This window comes from Oryzias latipes, chromosome 20 (assembly GCF_053564925.1).
Source record: "Oryzias latipes strain Hd-rR chromosome 20, Olatipes_Hd-rR_3.1".
In the NCBI taxonomy this organism is placed as follows: domain Eukaryota; kingdom Metazoa; phylum Chordata; class Actinopteri; order Beloniformes; family Adrianichthyidae; genus Oryzias; species Oryzias latipes.
The window spans coordinates 23,425,375-23,439,457 of record NC_136256.1 but is presented as its reverse complement, the minus strand read 5'-3'; the positions used below and the strand labels follow the sequence as shown (position 1 = coordinate 23,439,457).

Below are 14,083 nucleotides of genomic sequence, written 5' to 3'. Positions count from 1 at the left end.
TGGCTGTGTGTTTTTAATCTTTGAGTATTTCAGCTGGGACAAGAAGTGTGTGTGTGTGTGTGTGTGTGTGTGTGTGTGTGGGGATGGGGACTTAGCAAATCCTGGCTGGCAGTAGCACAAACTCTCAGAGGCAAGTATTAAGCAGCAGCAACGCAGAGGTGTAAAACCGCGTGCTTGTATGTCTGTTTTTGTGTGTACCTCATCTCCAAAGCAGGGCCTGAGATGTGACAGATGATTGCAAGCTCTATTGCTTTTGAATGAGCCAGGTGACAAAACACAGACACAAAGCTATTCATCAAGATTGTGATGGGATCGCTGTGATCACAGTTTTCTGCCTTGAAAGAACGTCCATTGTCTTCTGTTTAAAGAAGGACACTAGTCACGGGCAAAATAAGGTCTTATCTTGTGCTCTTGCATCCTCTTGCAGCCACCGTCGAATGACGCGCTCCAACAGCGTAACCACAGCTGTGCAGGCGGACCTCGATGACCCCGCCGATGTTCCAGTGCTGCCTCCTCGTCATTGTGCCACCATGCCACGCCAGCACTCCCGAGATGCCGCCACCCCCACTGTTAGCATCCAGGGCTCCGGGAACCACTACCACGCTTGTGCCATAGACGACCTCGGAGAGATGGGCTTCAATCCGTCCATCCTGCCCCCTCCGGACCCCTGGATGGACAGTCTACCCGAGCCAGACACAGACCCATCGGACACCACTGTGCGATCTGTGTGCCCCCGCGATGGCCGCTGGTTCCTGAAGCTGCTGCAGGCCGAGACGGAGCGAATGGAGGGCTGGTGCAGACAAATGGAGCAAGACGAGACTGAGCACGAACTACCCGATGAGAGTGAGTTCAATCCCTCGATTATTATAAAAATCACTGTACAGGGAAATTTGGTCAGTTACTTGGTACTTCATCCTTAATTGGGAGGGTGTAGCTTTTTGTTGAGCTGAACCACAATAGCTGCTTGTTCCTGTCTCATCCCCTTTGGCCTCCACAGACATACCATGCATAGTTATCAATTGGCCTCAGCCTCATGTGTATACCTATCTCCCATGCAAACACGTTCTCTCAGTGCTCCTTTGGTGCAACTATTTGATCTTGAAGGAGCGCTGCAGCAGCACTTTTCTGTGTTTTACACGCACACACTCACGAGATCAAACAGAGAAAACAAGCCTCTGGCAGCAGTCCTCACTGCGCAGCTGATTTCAGGTTTTGCAGAAATGTCATCACCTGTGCAGCTCATGTTTTGGTTTCTGGCTAAAGATTCTTGCACAAAACAGGGAAAACAGGGAGGGCATCTCAAGGTTATCCCACGCTAGAGACACAAACACACACACACATGCATCCTAAGATGCACATATTTTGAGGGAATGAAGACTTGGTTAATTTTCCCCCCCCTATCCTGTTTCTGGTTCCACCGGCTTCATGTTTTGGATGTGTGCGTTTGAAGCCTCTGTCTACAGGGATGCATGAATCGGGTTATGCTGTGTAGTCTTCGTTATCTCAAATAACAAACAACAGAGACTTGTTTACTACTATGGATCTTCACATGCCGTAAATGTTGCATTTTCATTTGCAAGTTTATGAACTTCTATTTTTGGAGGGAATTCTAGAATATTTCACTTCAAAAAATGTTTGGCGGCCCCAAATAAAGGAGGATTCTAGCATATCCTTTTCTTTTTTCTTTTCTTGTTGCATTACTAATGCAGCTCCCTCTGAGAGTGGTGCAACATGCCTGCAGTATGCGGCTCTGCGAGTAATTGCATTGTGAATTGTGCACGTGTGCGCATGCATGTGCGTCTGTGTCTTTCTGCAGTCCTGGGGAAGATCCGCAGTGCAGTGGGGAGCGCCCAGCTGCTGATGTCCCAGAAGTTCCAGCAGTTCCGGGAGCTGTGTGAGGAGAATCTGGTATGTGTCACCTCATCCTCTGCATGCCCCCCCCCCCCCTCCCCATCCAACAGCCGGCCCCCTCCCCCCCTTAACACTGACATCATTCTGCACAAATCATGCTGACAGGCCAGCCGAGCAGTCATTTACTATGCATCCGGTACAAACGTCGCATCTTTGCCACCTTTCTCATGAAAAATCCTCTAAATGATCGACAGCAGGAGCACTTGCAAACCACAGATAAACACATTATCATTAAATCTGACTGTATAGTTTGATAATGTGCCCACTTATTGTTTTCTGTTCCTTTATTAAGAATTGGGCATTAAATTCCGAAGATGTCATTAAGACCTTTTTTGATTTGTGTTAAAAAACAAACAAGTTATGTAGTAAGCCCTTTAAAAAAAACATGATTATTTGACACATTTGCTGATGAATGGATTTTTTTTTCTACAAGATTAGATTTTAAGTGATTTAACCCCTTCATGTCCTATGTCACTAATTTGCAATGTACTGTTAAATCTAAAACCCCACTTAATTAAGCATCACCTTGAACAAAAAAAAATCATATTTGATGTACTAGTAATGTTAGAAACTTTACACAAATGGATTACAGGAAGTGCAGGAATACTCTATCCCATCAGTCCCGCCCACAATTCAGAGATGAATTTTTAATGAACCATTGCCTCTCTACAGAAACTATGTCTTAGAAAACAACACAGATTTTTTTTGATTTTGGGTAAAAACAGCATAGATACAATTAGATTGCAATTAAAAACCCACCAAGAATGCTTTTACAATAGATCAAAAAGATAATGATCATTAGGAATCTTCATCATTTGAAATTAAAAGAACATTTTTTTATAATTGGAAATAATAAATATAATAAATAATAATAAATTATAATATAATATAACTTAAATTTATATTTATTTAAATAAATCTGATATCAGAGGATTTATTCATTTTCTGATTTTGGCTCAAACAAGGTAAATACTCCTCTGTTTGATTTGTTAAAGGATCAAAAATCAACTAAGAGATCTTAATTCATACAAGCCCAAAATGCTCACTTATTAGAGAAGCATGCCATCCTGTGATCAGTTCGTTATCATGCTAAGGTAAACATTTTCAGTCATGCCACTACGAATGACCCATTAAGCATATAAACAACCTGTGTTTGTATGCTTGTTTTCATGTGTATATCAGAACCCAAACGCACACCCGCGACCCGTCTCCCAGGACCTGGCGGGTTTCTGGGACATGCTCCAGCTGTCCATCGAGAACATTAGCCTGAAGTTTGATGAACTCCACCAACTCAAAGCCAACAACTGGAAACCTTTGACTCCCCCAGAAATTCAGGTGCAAATTAGAGAGTCTTAAATGATCAAACTACCCGACCTCAGACTTTATTTGGAATGTGCTTTAACCTGCATGCTGTCATGATTGTGTACTTGTTCAAGCATTTTTTTTGTAGCATGGACATGAGTTTTACATACTGTCATGTTGCCTGCCTGACGCCGCTACTTGTGTTGTGTGTTTTTTTTCTGTTGTCAACAGTGAGCTGCTTTTGAGAAGCTACTCTACCTGCCATGCACCTTTGGGGCCTGTCTATCTCCAATGGTCATTTACCTCACGCAATGGCCATCATCGTACTGTCTTACCCCACACAAATGGCTGCCACTGTGAACCATAATCGCATGTTCTCACATTAAGCCGACGACTCTAACCCTCACGCAGACTGGCTGCAGTGTGTCGCTCATCCCTGTGTTAAGCTGCTACCCGCTCCTAGGACTCACTGTTGTTGTTGTTTTTCTATAAGACTATCTATCATCTTGTTCAGGAGAGAAAGATGCCCCCTCCTTTGCCAAAGAAACCCCTGAAGAACCACCCGCCATTGGCTAGGGACCGCTCACTGGAGAGCTCAGAGCGCCAGCGCCTGGAGGCTCGCAAACGGCTGCTAGCTGCCAAACGTGCCGCGTCGGTGCGTCAGAGCTCTACGACCGAGAGCGCAGACAGCATTGAGATCTATATCCCTGAAGCTCAAACCAGACTATGAAACCCTCACGTCTACTACTCTGCACCGTCCCATAAACGCAGTAGCACTGAATGGTAATGCTAGGGTGCTAACATCATCACTTTTTTTTGTTGTTGTTGTTGTTGCTAAATTTCCAGATTACTTAATGGGGAACACCCACAATGGACACTATTTGAACAGTAAATGTACATTGAAAGTATTTATTGAACTATTTATTTATATATGTATCTCCACTTTCCATCTCCCAGCTTTGATGTAGCAGTCCCTCTTCCTCTTGTTCCTCCGTGTCAAAAGTATCAAACAATCCCCCTTTCTTTTAAGAGACCTGATCAATCAGGGTTGGCAGCGGTGCATCACCCAAAGAACTTTTATCTTGCAGGTTACTTTTGTTTGTTCTTTTAAGCAAGTACATGGGGATGTTGAAGAAAACGATTTATGTGTTACAAGATGGTCTAAGCAAACATCTCAAGATATTCATTTCCTTCAGCGAAGTAGAGTCCCTCTGGAACAAGTTACAGCCCCCCCCCCAAAAAAAAGAGCATTGTTGGAAAACACCATAAGCTACGTTCACACTGAGCTTGTGTGGCGCCTTCAAGTCACAGTTGGAAGAGACTTGGTGCGGTATGTCGAAGCGGTGCAAATCTCGTGAATCTTGCTCCTGGCTTTGCATTTCACAGCTCTATTCCAATATATGAAAGATTTGGTGTCACAGAATTCTGGCCCGGCACAAACCGCAATTAATAATGTCTCCCCCGTGATTAATTTTCTAACGGTTGGTACTTCCATGAATTAAAAGGGATGCCACCCATGCAACGCACATTCAATACCGGTTTTATGGTACGTAGATCCTAAAAACAGTCGTAGACGCTTCGGCAGCTACGTGGAAATGCGTGAAATGGAAATGCGGAGACCTTAAATTAAATTTACACACATTTACATAGACTTTTCATTGGAAGTGGTTGCTTAAACTCACGTTGCCGAGGGCGGTATGAACGTAGCTTTCAGCTTTTTTTCCCCAACCGGTTGGCGCTTGGCGGAAGCCCGAAACGCGCGTTTACGTCATTGGAAGCGGCCTCTTGAATGCGCGATTTTCGAGCCCGGTGTGAACGTAGCATCAGACCTAATCTGTTTCACAAAAGGAGGGTGTTTTTTTGTTTGTTTGTCTCAATAGAGATTTCAAATGTGCTTCCTTCTATTCCAGCTCCAGAAGGGGATCTGGTTGTGATTAACGACAAAGGTAGCAGATACAACAAACTGTTAACATCCTTCTAATGTCATTTTAAGATCAGATTAAATGGTTTGTAAAAACGAGTTATAAAGACACGATCGCATGCTGAAACATATTTTTGTCTTTTTTAACACGTTGATTCCTTACATTTTAAGGTCAAACTCCTATGTGTAATAGACTACGCTCAAATATTTGCTACGATACCAGTAGCTGAACTATATTTTACTATGTTATTTATAGCCAAGAGATATTTATTGACAGTAATGAGAATACCGAACCGAAAAGGGACTATTTCTCCTCACTGTGTGTGCACTATCTCTGCCTCCAAATGAAGCAATTACAGAAGGTCGTACCGAAAAATCCTGTTTCTAATCTTTTATATTTGCGTTTAACTTAATTAGAGGGATCAATGACTGTTTATGGACATTGTGATTATTCTAGTTATGATAATGCACTGAAAACAAGGCCCTTATACTGTGTCTGTGTTTTATTTCTGGTTCTTCGGCATTACTGGCACCTTATTTTGTCTTTTCAGTTTCAGTGATCAGCCTTAATTTCTAATAAGATAGTTGAGCACAACAGCAGTCTCAGGGGAAGAAGTGTGTGTGCGCGCGTGTCTGACTTCATGCAACTGTATGTGATGCTTTCATATATATATATATAAATGTATAAAATCCTTCCATCAGGATAATCCATGATTCTAAATTAAGGTACATCTGTCCATCATTTAAAGGATAATTCTGTTGGACTTTCTTCAGCGTTACACAGTTTTTTTGTCTGCTGCTTGAATGTGGAGACAATCCGAATCTGGTTTCTGCTCACGCTGATTATTTTGATCACGGAACAGAAGAATAGTTCAGTTTTCAGCGTTGATCACACAAGCGTTTTGTGCCATTCTGTTGGTAAGAAAAAGGTTTCTAACCTGACCTTTTTATTAGCGGGATGTTTGTTTGTTGAGGACTCGATCATGTCAAAGTACAATTTTTGTTTTTTGTATTTCCTTTAGCTGATTGATGAGATTTTTTTTTAAAAAACAGAAGGTACGTTTAACGGTTCTTCACTTTTAATAAAATTTTATGTAGACCATTTTAGCATTTTTATGTTGACGCTTGTAGTTGCATTAACTTATCTGTTAAAGAAATATAGATTCTCTATTTATGTTTATGATATTGACATATCAACACAGCACTCCTGGTATAGCAGGGAGTTCAAACCAGAATGTTGGATTGTGGACGCTGCGGCAATCCTGCCAGTTCTGAAGCTTGTGATTCAAGAGAATTAAAAAAATAAAATTAACATTTGTATATAAATGAATGTTTCCCTATGTATATGTAGACTGAAAACACAATTAAATAACACATTATATACATTTTGTAGTTAATGTTATTACACTGTTGATGTTATGGCACGTGTATGACCTCTTATCAGCATTAAACAGTCATTGCCATAATTCTGTCGCGTTTATTTTTTCCATCTCCATGTGTGATTTCATTTGGAATATAATTAGATAGATTACAAGGCCTGCATGGTGTGTTTTTTAGGCGTACCCCGCCCCTAGAGGGGTGGGTCCCCATAATTAGACAGCAGGCATGGCCTTGGCTTAGCCTTGATGTTGCACTACTTGCAGCTTCTGGTGATTTGCTGCGAACACAGCAGTGTAGAGGGAAGACGTGTCGTTTCCAGCGGCTGAGATTAGACGAAAAGATTGTTTGTTAGAAATGATGGAGGTTTCACCCTCCTGACGGTCAACCATGGTGGGCTGTATCTGCCTGCTCAGTTTCTGGAGGTTTCTCTAAACCCTCATCATTTCAGTTACATCACAGAACTTACAGCGCTGTAACTGTGAGGGATAAAAGCCGGGGCTTTTAAAACGCGTGTTCTGGTGGTGTGCAGGTACAACCTATAGTTTATATCAGGGGTCTGCAACCTGAGACTCTGGAGCCTCTTTTATCCTCTATTGTTGCTAAAATGCAAACAATTCGAATACATTTTTTAGGTCATTTATTTTTCATTTTTCTAAACTCAAGTCATCTTACATGAGTAAAAATTACCTTTTCTTAAACCAATGCTGACATTGCACTGTATCAAGAGGCATTGAGAGCTTTACAATTCCTCCAAAGTGTACACGACAGATAACAAGGCAGAAAGTTGGTAAAAGTTTTGATCTATTGACAGACTGGTTTATTATATAGGTTATTATATAGGTTAAATAGGTTTAAACTAGGGAAGTCTGGGCATCTCTGCTTAGACTGCTGCCCCCGCGACCCGGTCCCAGATAAGCGGAGGAAGATGGATGGATGGATGGAGGTTTAAACTCATTCTTATTTTATGTCTATTTGCTGTTCAGAGGCACAGTTTAAGAAAAATAATTGCAAATCTACTATCTATTTGACATGGGAGGTATTTTATTTTGAAAGGATCTTGTATATGCTGCTATCAACAGTAATATAATATAATAGAAATATAAAACTGTTTGAATTCAACTATTGTAAATTTGTACATGCTACATGTTATAAATAAATGACTTAATGTACAAAAAATATAATATTTTGTGAACAGTAAGGTGGGACTTTGCGGCTTTTGCTTGATTTGAAATGAGTCCAAATGGCTCTTTTAGTGTGAAAGGCTGCAGACCCTGATTTAAATGATTTCAAGCCTTGAAGGAAAACAAAAAATATCAACAACAATGAAGATTTAGATTAACCATTCTAAAAAAAAAATCAAATTATAATTACAAGAAAATGTATGGATGTGTATATGTTGCATTGAGACATTATGATACAGGAAGTACTATTTTTTTACGTATTTTTTTTACATTAAACATATTTTAAATGTAGTCAAAATATTGATGTGTGTAAGGTATGAGAAACTGGTTTATGAGGCACAAACTGCATCAATCCAGCTTTTAAACCTATATTCCTGTTTGGGGTTGTGGGGATGCTGGAGCCTAACCAGCTAATGGGGGGGGGGGGGGGGTACCAGTCCATCACAGGGCCACCAAAAGACACACTTAACCCATAAAGATCCAGTCACATTTTTCCTGAAAAATAAAACAATGTGTTATAAATCACAGGCCAAGTGGACAAGAAAACACATTTCTGATATGTTCCTGGGTTCTTAAAGGTTGAGGAGTATTCTAGAGTTGCCAAATAACCTACTCAAACCTACTCAAAACACATGGTTTTTTACTGTGGCAGGAAGCTGGAGAAAACCCAGATGTTTGCATAAGGAGAACATGCAAACTCCAAACAGAAAAGACCTAGCTGGGATGCGAACAAGCGGCGTCTTACTATGAGGTGAACCACTTCACCCCTTTGCAGCCCCCTAGTTTAAGATAACCCTAAACGTTTACCTGAAAGAAGCTCTCAATTTATAGCACAGAATTATCCATATCCATTGATGCACAATGAAGATTATCAATGGCTGATAATAGTTTTTAAAAAAATGTGGGGGAACCAAAAGGAGAATCCAAAAAAAGCAAAACCAAAAAGGAACAGCTGTCTGATCTGCCTTCATCCCTACAGTTACATGTCATTCAGTTGGGCTAATTTATGCAGGATTATGCTAATTTAAAGGGAAACCTCTTCACACCCAGGAATGTCTGTGAAAACACGCACTCTTTCTCTGTCCTGCTGCATTCCCACCTTTTACACACCAAAACTAACTAGACGTCTTGTCATCCTGGCATGATAACTGTGTGTAAATGTGTATTGAAGAATCTAAATGATCAGTTATAGAAAAAAACAAAACTTTATTAGAATCCCATGTGACCCATCTTTGCCACAAACATTGCACAGTATGAAAAGAAATCACATCATTGGGCATCATGTCACATTGACTATACACATGGTCCTAATATACATGAAAATGCTCGTTTTTGGTGATTTAAGGAGGAAAAAAAACTCCTTTTCAGGTCATGAAACAGCAAAAAAGAAGGAACTTAGTGTTTTATTTTCCAGTCCACTGGCCATCGTTTTCACTGAGCGACAGGGTAAAGGCTCAGTCTATGAACCTGCTACATTAGATGTAAAAAAAAAACTTAACAGGAAAAGAAGAGTTGACAAAAAAAAAACAAAGTTTATTTCTTCTTTTAAAATTGCTAGAAGTAAAAAAAAAAAAAACTAACAACATGAAACATTTACAGTAGTGAATAAGTTCTTTTCGATGCCAAGAGCAAAGTACGTTTGAGATGCTGAGATGACCGCTCTCCGCCTCCGACGTGCAAACAAGTGAGGCAGACGATTCGTGAAGGGATCGGTGAAATGTTGAGCTGCAGGCGCGAGCGGCTTCCGCCCCGTCTTTGTGAGACCGGGCTGGAAGGACTCCTCCTGCACAATCGGATTCAAAATAATGGAAAGACATAAAGACAGGCAGCATTTCTTAACGTTTTTGGTCCCTGTGTGCAAATAAAATACACATGTAGATACATACGCATGTATATGAAATGACTAAACAACTTATAGCCAAGGCACCTTGATACTGTTTTTCTCCTTTTTCTTTTAATTAAAAAACATCATCATATTGATTGGTATACCAAAAATAGAAATGATCAGGCGTTCATGTGGATTTGTTCTCTGTTGCGTGCACAAAAGTCACTGAACTGCAGTGTTCTAGAGTGGAGATGTAAAGTCTGTTTCCCTCTCGGGGTCTCCTTTAGGAGACCAGCTGTTTGGCTTGCAGCTCCATCTCTGCAGCCCGTTTCAGGGCCACATCCACCAGCAGCTGGAAGCCGCTGAAGTCTTGTGTGAGGTCTGGAGGAGTGGGAGGTGGGGTGTTGAAGAGCCCGCTGCGGGGGCTCAGGTTGCCCTCCATGCTGGTGAGAATGGTAGTAGTGGGTGGTTGCTGGTGGCTGCCTGGTCCGTCGTCGCGGCACCGGAACAGCGCCTGAGCCTGCAAGGACTGCAGCAGCTCTGCTGCTCTGTCACAGTTCATCCCTGACGCTGTCGGGTGGGGCGCCGCTGCGCCGGCCTGCACCGCCGCGGTGACAGTGGTGTGACAGATGACAGAAGGCCGGGTGGGCACGAGGCCCGGGGAGGGGGACGGGGAGGTTGGAGAGGGTACAGGAGGGGACACCGCCTTCCTCAGGACGCTGGGCACGGCCGACTCAAAGCTGGAAGGGTGGAGGGCTCGCTTGTCGCACATCTCCTCTGTCCCTGCAGCGGGGCTGCTGTGTTTGGGGGACTGGGAGCTGTCGGAGAAGCTGTCACCAGCCTTGCTGCCTTTCCTGGAGATGGTGAACTGGTTGGGGTCTTTGCCGTCTTTCCTCAGCATCTCTGGGAGAAGTCGCCGCCGTGCGTTGATGAACCAGTTGCACACCTGGAGAAGAAAGCGGGAAATGATTGTGAGAAAACCGCAGATCATTTATGATCTGATCTGCAGTAAAAACTGGGGGAAATCCCACCCATTACTAAAACTTGACAGGATTTCTGTCGGTTCAACCATCACAACCATTTTAAATCCACTTCTCCCAAAAAGCTTTTAAAGAGCTAATCTCTCACACCAATCATGGTCATCTCCCTGCTCTTTCCCCGCTCCTCCAGGCTAGTAGTAACTGGTTCAGAGGGGCTTGCAGCTCTACGTAAATGACTCTCTATTGTTCCCAGACAGCTGGGATGAAAAGAGGCTGGAGGGAGGGAAATTCCTGTCCCGCGTCTCTGCCAAACCCGCTGCACTGAGCCAGTGAGTTCACTCACGTTGCCTCATACACTTCCCCGCTGCAATGTCAAGCTGGTTTGGATGACCTTCAATTCGCTGTTGATGTGTCATGCTTTGTTTGTCATTCAGACAGGAAATTCTTTCCTCATGCTAACACTTGTCTGCACTCTTTCACTGGGATCTTTGAAGTCCACGCTCTTCCTGGCAGCGGGGTGGTGGTAAAGTAGCCCTATCCTCCCTGCTGCTTCTGTGTCTGTACCTGCAACGTGGAGAGCTGAGTCTGCTTGGAAAGGAGAGCCTTCTCCTGTTCAGACGGGTACGCGTTGTAGCGGTGCTCGTACAGCCAATCCCTCAGGATTTGAACAGACTCCTTAGGCAGGTTCCCGCGTCGTTTCCTTTTCCCACTGCTCCCGCCGCTGGACGACAGGTCCAGAGGGGCATCCACGCTTTCCTCCTCATCCGTTTCACTCCCGGACAGCATCATCAGACCTGCAGGAGAACAGGACAAAGAGGATCCATTAAAGCCTGTTGTCAATTCAGCCGCCTTTTTTTTTTTTTTTTGCCGCAGCCAAACACAGGGCTGTCTGGGAGGCAGCTGATGTGTCAGAGGCAAGCTGTCAAGTTCAGCCATGTGATTCATATAAGGAGTGAGGGAGGGTGTGAGGAGGAGGAAATAAGGAGGGAGGTGGAGGGAGGGAGGGAGGCAGAGGAGGAGGGGGGATGTGACAAAGGCTGGTCTGATGCTGTGTCAGTTATAAAACCTGGCAGGCTGGGAGCAGATCACCTTGGTTTTTGGAGAACAGAGACATTTCAGTTTGACATTTTTCTTTAATTCTTCCACCTAAAATCTATTTTCAAATTCTAATTTAAATCCTCTTGGTTGTATTTATACATATAAACCCAGAGAGTATAACATAGATGATTCTGGACACGTTTGTTTGTGTGGAACAACAGATTTCTGCGCGTAAAACAAGCACTTTTTTTGCAGCCTGAACTTGGACAGACAGACTTGTGGGAATAGACTAAGAAAGTTCCTAACAGGATGAGGTAATTACGCAGGCTGGAGCGAGCAGAAGGGGGAGGGGAGACCTGTTGCAAATCAGCGTCTCCAGACTAAACAAAAGAAGCCAGAGCTGCGAGCTTCTTTGTATGTTAACTCCACTCTCAAACTGCGCCCATCGAGCACCAAAGTCCTCCAGAAGCGACAGAGCTTCGCGCGACGAGCAGAAAAAGTGCGAAAAGCGCGCGCAGAGGCTGCGTTGGGAAGTTTAAAGCAACTTGTAAGAGGCTTTCCATTGTGTGCGCTGGACCACGAGGTCCACGAACAACAGCAACTTCCCACAATGAGGTCAGGAGGAACAGTGGCCCACTTTTGGATTTCGGTCCGACTCAAAGGTGCCTGGACGTCTTTCCGCACGTGGCAGACGTTTAAAAACACACAAGTTGATCGATTTGCGTGGGTTGTAATGTAACCAACTTTAATTGGTTCAATAGAGTCTTGTTAGGGACTTCAAATAAACTTTAAGTTGGGTTAAATACGCGTTGGCTGAGGAGAGGAAACGGCGCACGTCGACACAGTCGAATATAAGGAGGACAAAACTCGAATAAAAGAGGTTTTGGGGAGATGAAATGAGTGTTTAGCAGGTCCTGACACAGCGCCAGCACATGGCAGAAAAGCCCCCTGTCACGTCTGGAAGGAAACAATAGACTGCGTGCTTTCCTTACGAAGGAAACGGCTCTTTTAAACCGTCTCCCTGCCGACTATTTGACTTTGTTTCAGTCCAAAACATCCCACCTACCCCTTTTCGTCTTCATCTCCGTCCGAAAATGCGCGCAGAGGAAAATTCAGATGTGTGTTTTTCTTCTTCAGCGTGTATCCGAAAATCCCTTATTCATCAAAATGCGTCTCTCTTCCTTCGGTTTGAGGCTCTACGTCCTCCTTTTTGTCCCGGAGACTCGGTGAGGGGGTTACCTGAGATCTGCGCGTCCCCTCGGCTCAAAGCCCTTTTCCTCATTGACTGTGTTTGATCCTGAAACTGGGTGACAGCTATCTTTGACAGCTGCGTGACTCAACGCTCAGAGATCCTCCCACCGCGCGGCGCAGGGCAGAAAATCTGACATCAGCTTGTTCTACTGACATAAATGCGGATTCGTAAAGCTTTTACTGCGGCGGACTTTCTCCATCACACATCGACTATGCGTGGTTGAAGTTACGAAACACACATGGGCGCGTGGGTTATTGTTTTCAGGCGGAAATCGGAGGGAAAACAACAACAAGACGCATGTGCACGGAGCACTGCGGACCTCGTGGTTCTACCAGAGAAAATCACATTTAGGATAGATTTTTGAGACATTTTCTAATTTAATCACATGAATATCAGATTTGATCAAATTTCAACACACATTTCGTGTTATCTTGCAGTAAAACCGAATTTTAACCCCGTTTTTTAACCCAAAGAATGTGTTTTCTCACTCCGGCTGGATGTGAAGCGCTGTTTTGCACACTGATCTCACCCCAAAGCAGCTGGAATATTAGCGCACAAGTCATGGCCACCGTAAAAAACAACAGAACGGCGAAGGAAAACATCAATGCCTTCATTTGTATGCAGTGCACAACCTTGCGACAGCTGCTGGAGCGTCGTGCCTCTCTGCAGGCGTTTGTTCCAAACAAGCTTTCGGTTCCACAACTACAGAGAAATGTCGCCACTTAGCGGTTGTTTATGGTAAAACATTTCATTAAAACATTATGTCGTCGGACTCCCTCTGGTGGTCAAAACGCGAACGTGTAATTGTTGGAACAATGATAATGAAAATGTAAAAATATTTTTTTTGGGTTAATGGTAAAATAATGGGCACCATAAGCTCAGTATTTTAATATTTTTGTTCTCTTTTTTTTCCCTCAATGACAACAGATATTGTTGAATAATTTAATTAATTTCTCCATGTTGTGTAACCAATGTTTCCAGAATGTTCTTCCTGAAAAGATTGGATTACTTTTCAGCTGTGGGTTTAACTGACGCCAGTCGGATGTCTATTCCAAGCACGCAGATTGAGTTCCACAATCCACAAGCTCTGACAGTGTAAGTGTTTAAAAAAAGCTTCAGGAGCATATCTAAGCATTGACATGTCTGCCAATAATGTCCAATGGACATATTCACATGCACCAAATACTTTCAGCTCACAAACAAATTATGCTTTTACATGGTATTTTAAGGTTTGTTTGGATAAAAATTGACATTTTTATTGATATAAGAAAAAATACTTTTATTTTGCTTCTT

General features: G+C 43.1%; 2 protein-coding genes across 11 annotated transcripts in view; one reads left to right on the top strand and one right to left on the bottom strand.

Annotated features, from left to right (window-relative positions):
- dlgap1b (discs, large (Drosophila) homolog-associated protein 1b) overlaps window positions 1-6,600 on the top strand; it is a 100,299-nt gene extending 93,699 nt beyond the window's left edge. For 5 of the 7 annotated variants that reach the window (XM_023949939.2, XM_078938654.1, XM_078938653.1 and 2 more), the window contains 4 exons: window positions 428-843; window positions 1,817-1,908; window positions 3,094-3,246; window positions 3,728-6,600. In XM_023949939.2, the coding sequence (XP_023805707.1) occupies window positions 428-843; window positions 1,817-1,908; window positions 3,094-3,246; window positions 3,728-3,943 (877 nt within the window). In that variant the 3' untranslated portion in view covers window positions 3,944-6,600. Of the gene's footprint in view, window positions 1-427; window positions 844-1,816; window positions 1,909-3,093; window positions 3,247-3,444 lie in introns of all 7 variants that reach the window. The other 2 variants (XM_023949941.2, XM_023949940.2) reach the window with 2 other exon arrangements.
- A 2,281-nt stretch (window positions 6,601-8,881) lies between these two features.
- On the bottom strand, window positions 8,882-13,488 carry tgif1 (TGFB-induced factor homeobox 1). 4 transcript variants are annotated; one of them, XM_078938658.1, is made up of 3 exons: window positions 13,423-13,488; window positions 11,065-11,294; window positions 8,882-10,466 (listed from the first exon to the last, which is right to left on the bottom strand). In XM_078938658.1, the coding sequence occupies exons 2-3, from the start codon at window positions 11,287-11,289 to the stop codon at window positions 9,804-9,806; spliced, it is 888 nt and encodes a 295-aa protein (XP_078794784.1). In that variant the 5' UTR covers window positions 11,290-11,294; window positions 13,423-13,488; the 3' UTR covers window positions 8,882-9,803. The 4 variants fall into 4 exon arrangements, with proteins under 4 accessions (XP_078794784.1, XP_020568328.1, XP_011487284.1 ...); XM_020712669.3 differs by lacking the exon at window positions 13,423-13,488 and adding an exon at window positions 13,320-13,368; XM_011488982.4 differs by lacking the exon at window positions 13,423-13,488 and adding an exon at window positions 12,605-13,135.
- Window positions 13,489-14,083: the final 595 nt, after the last annotated feature.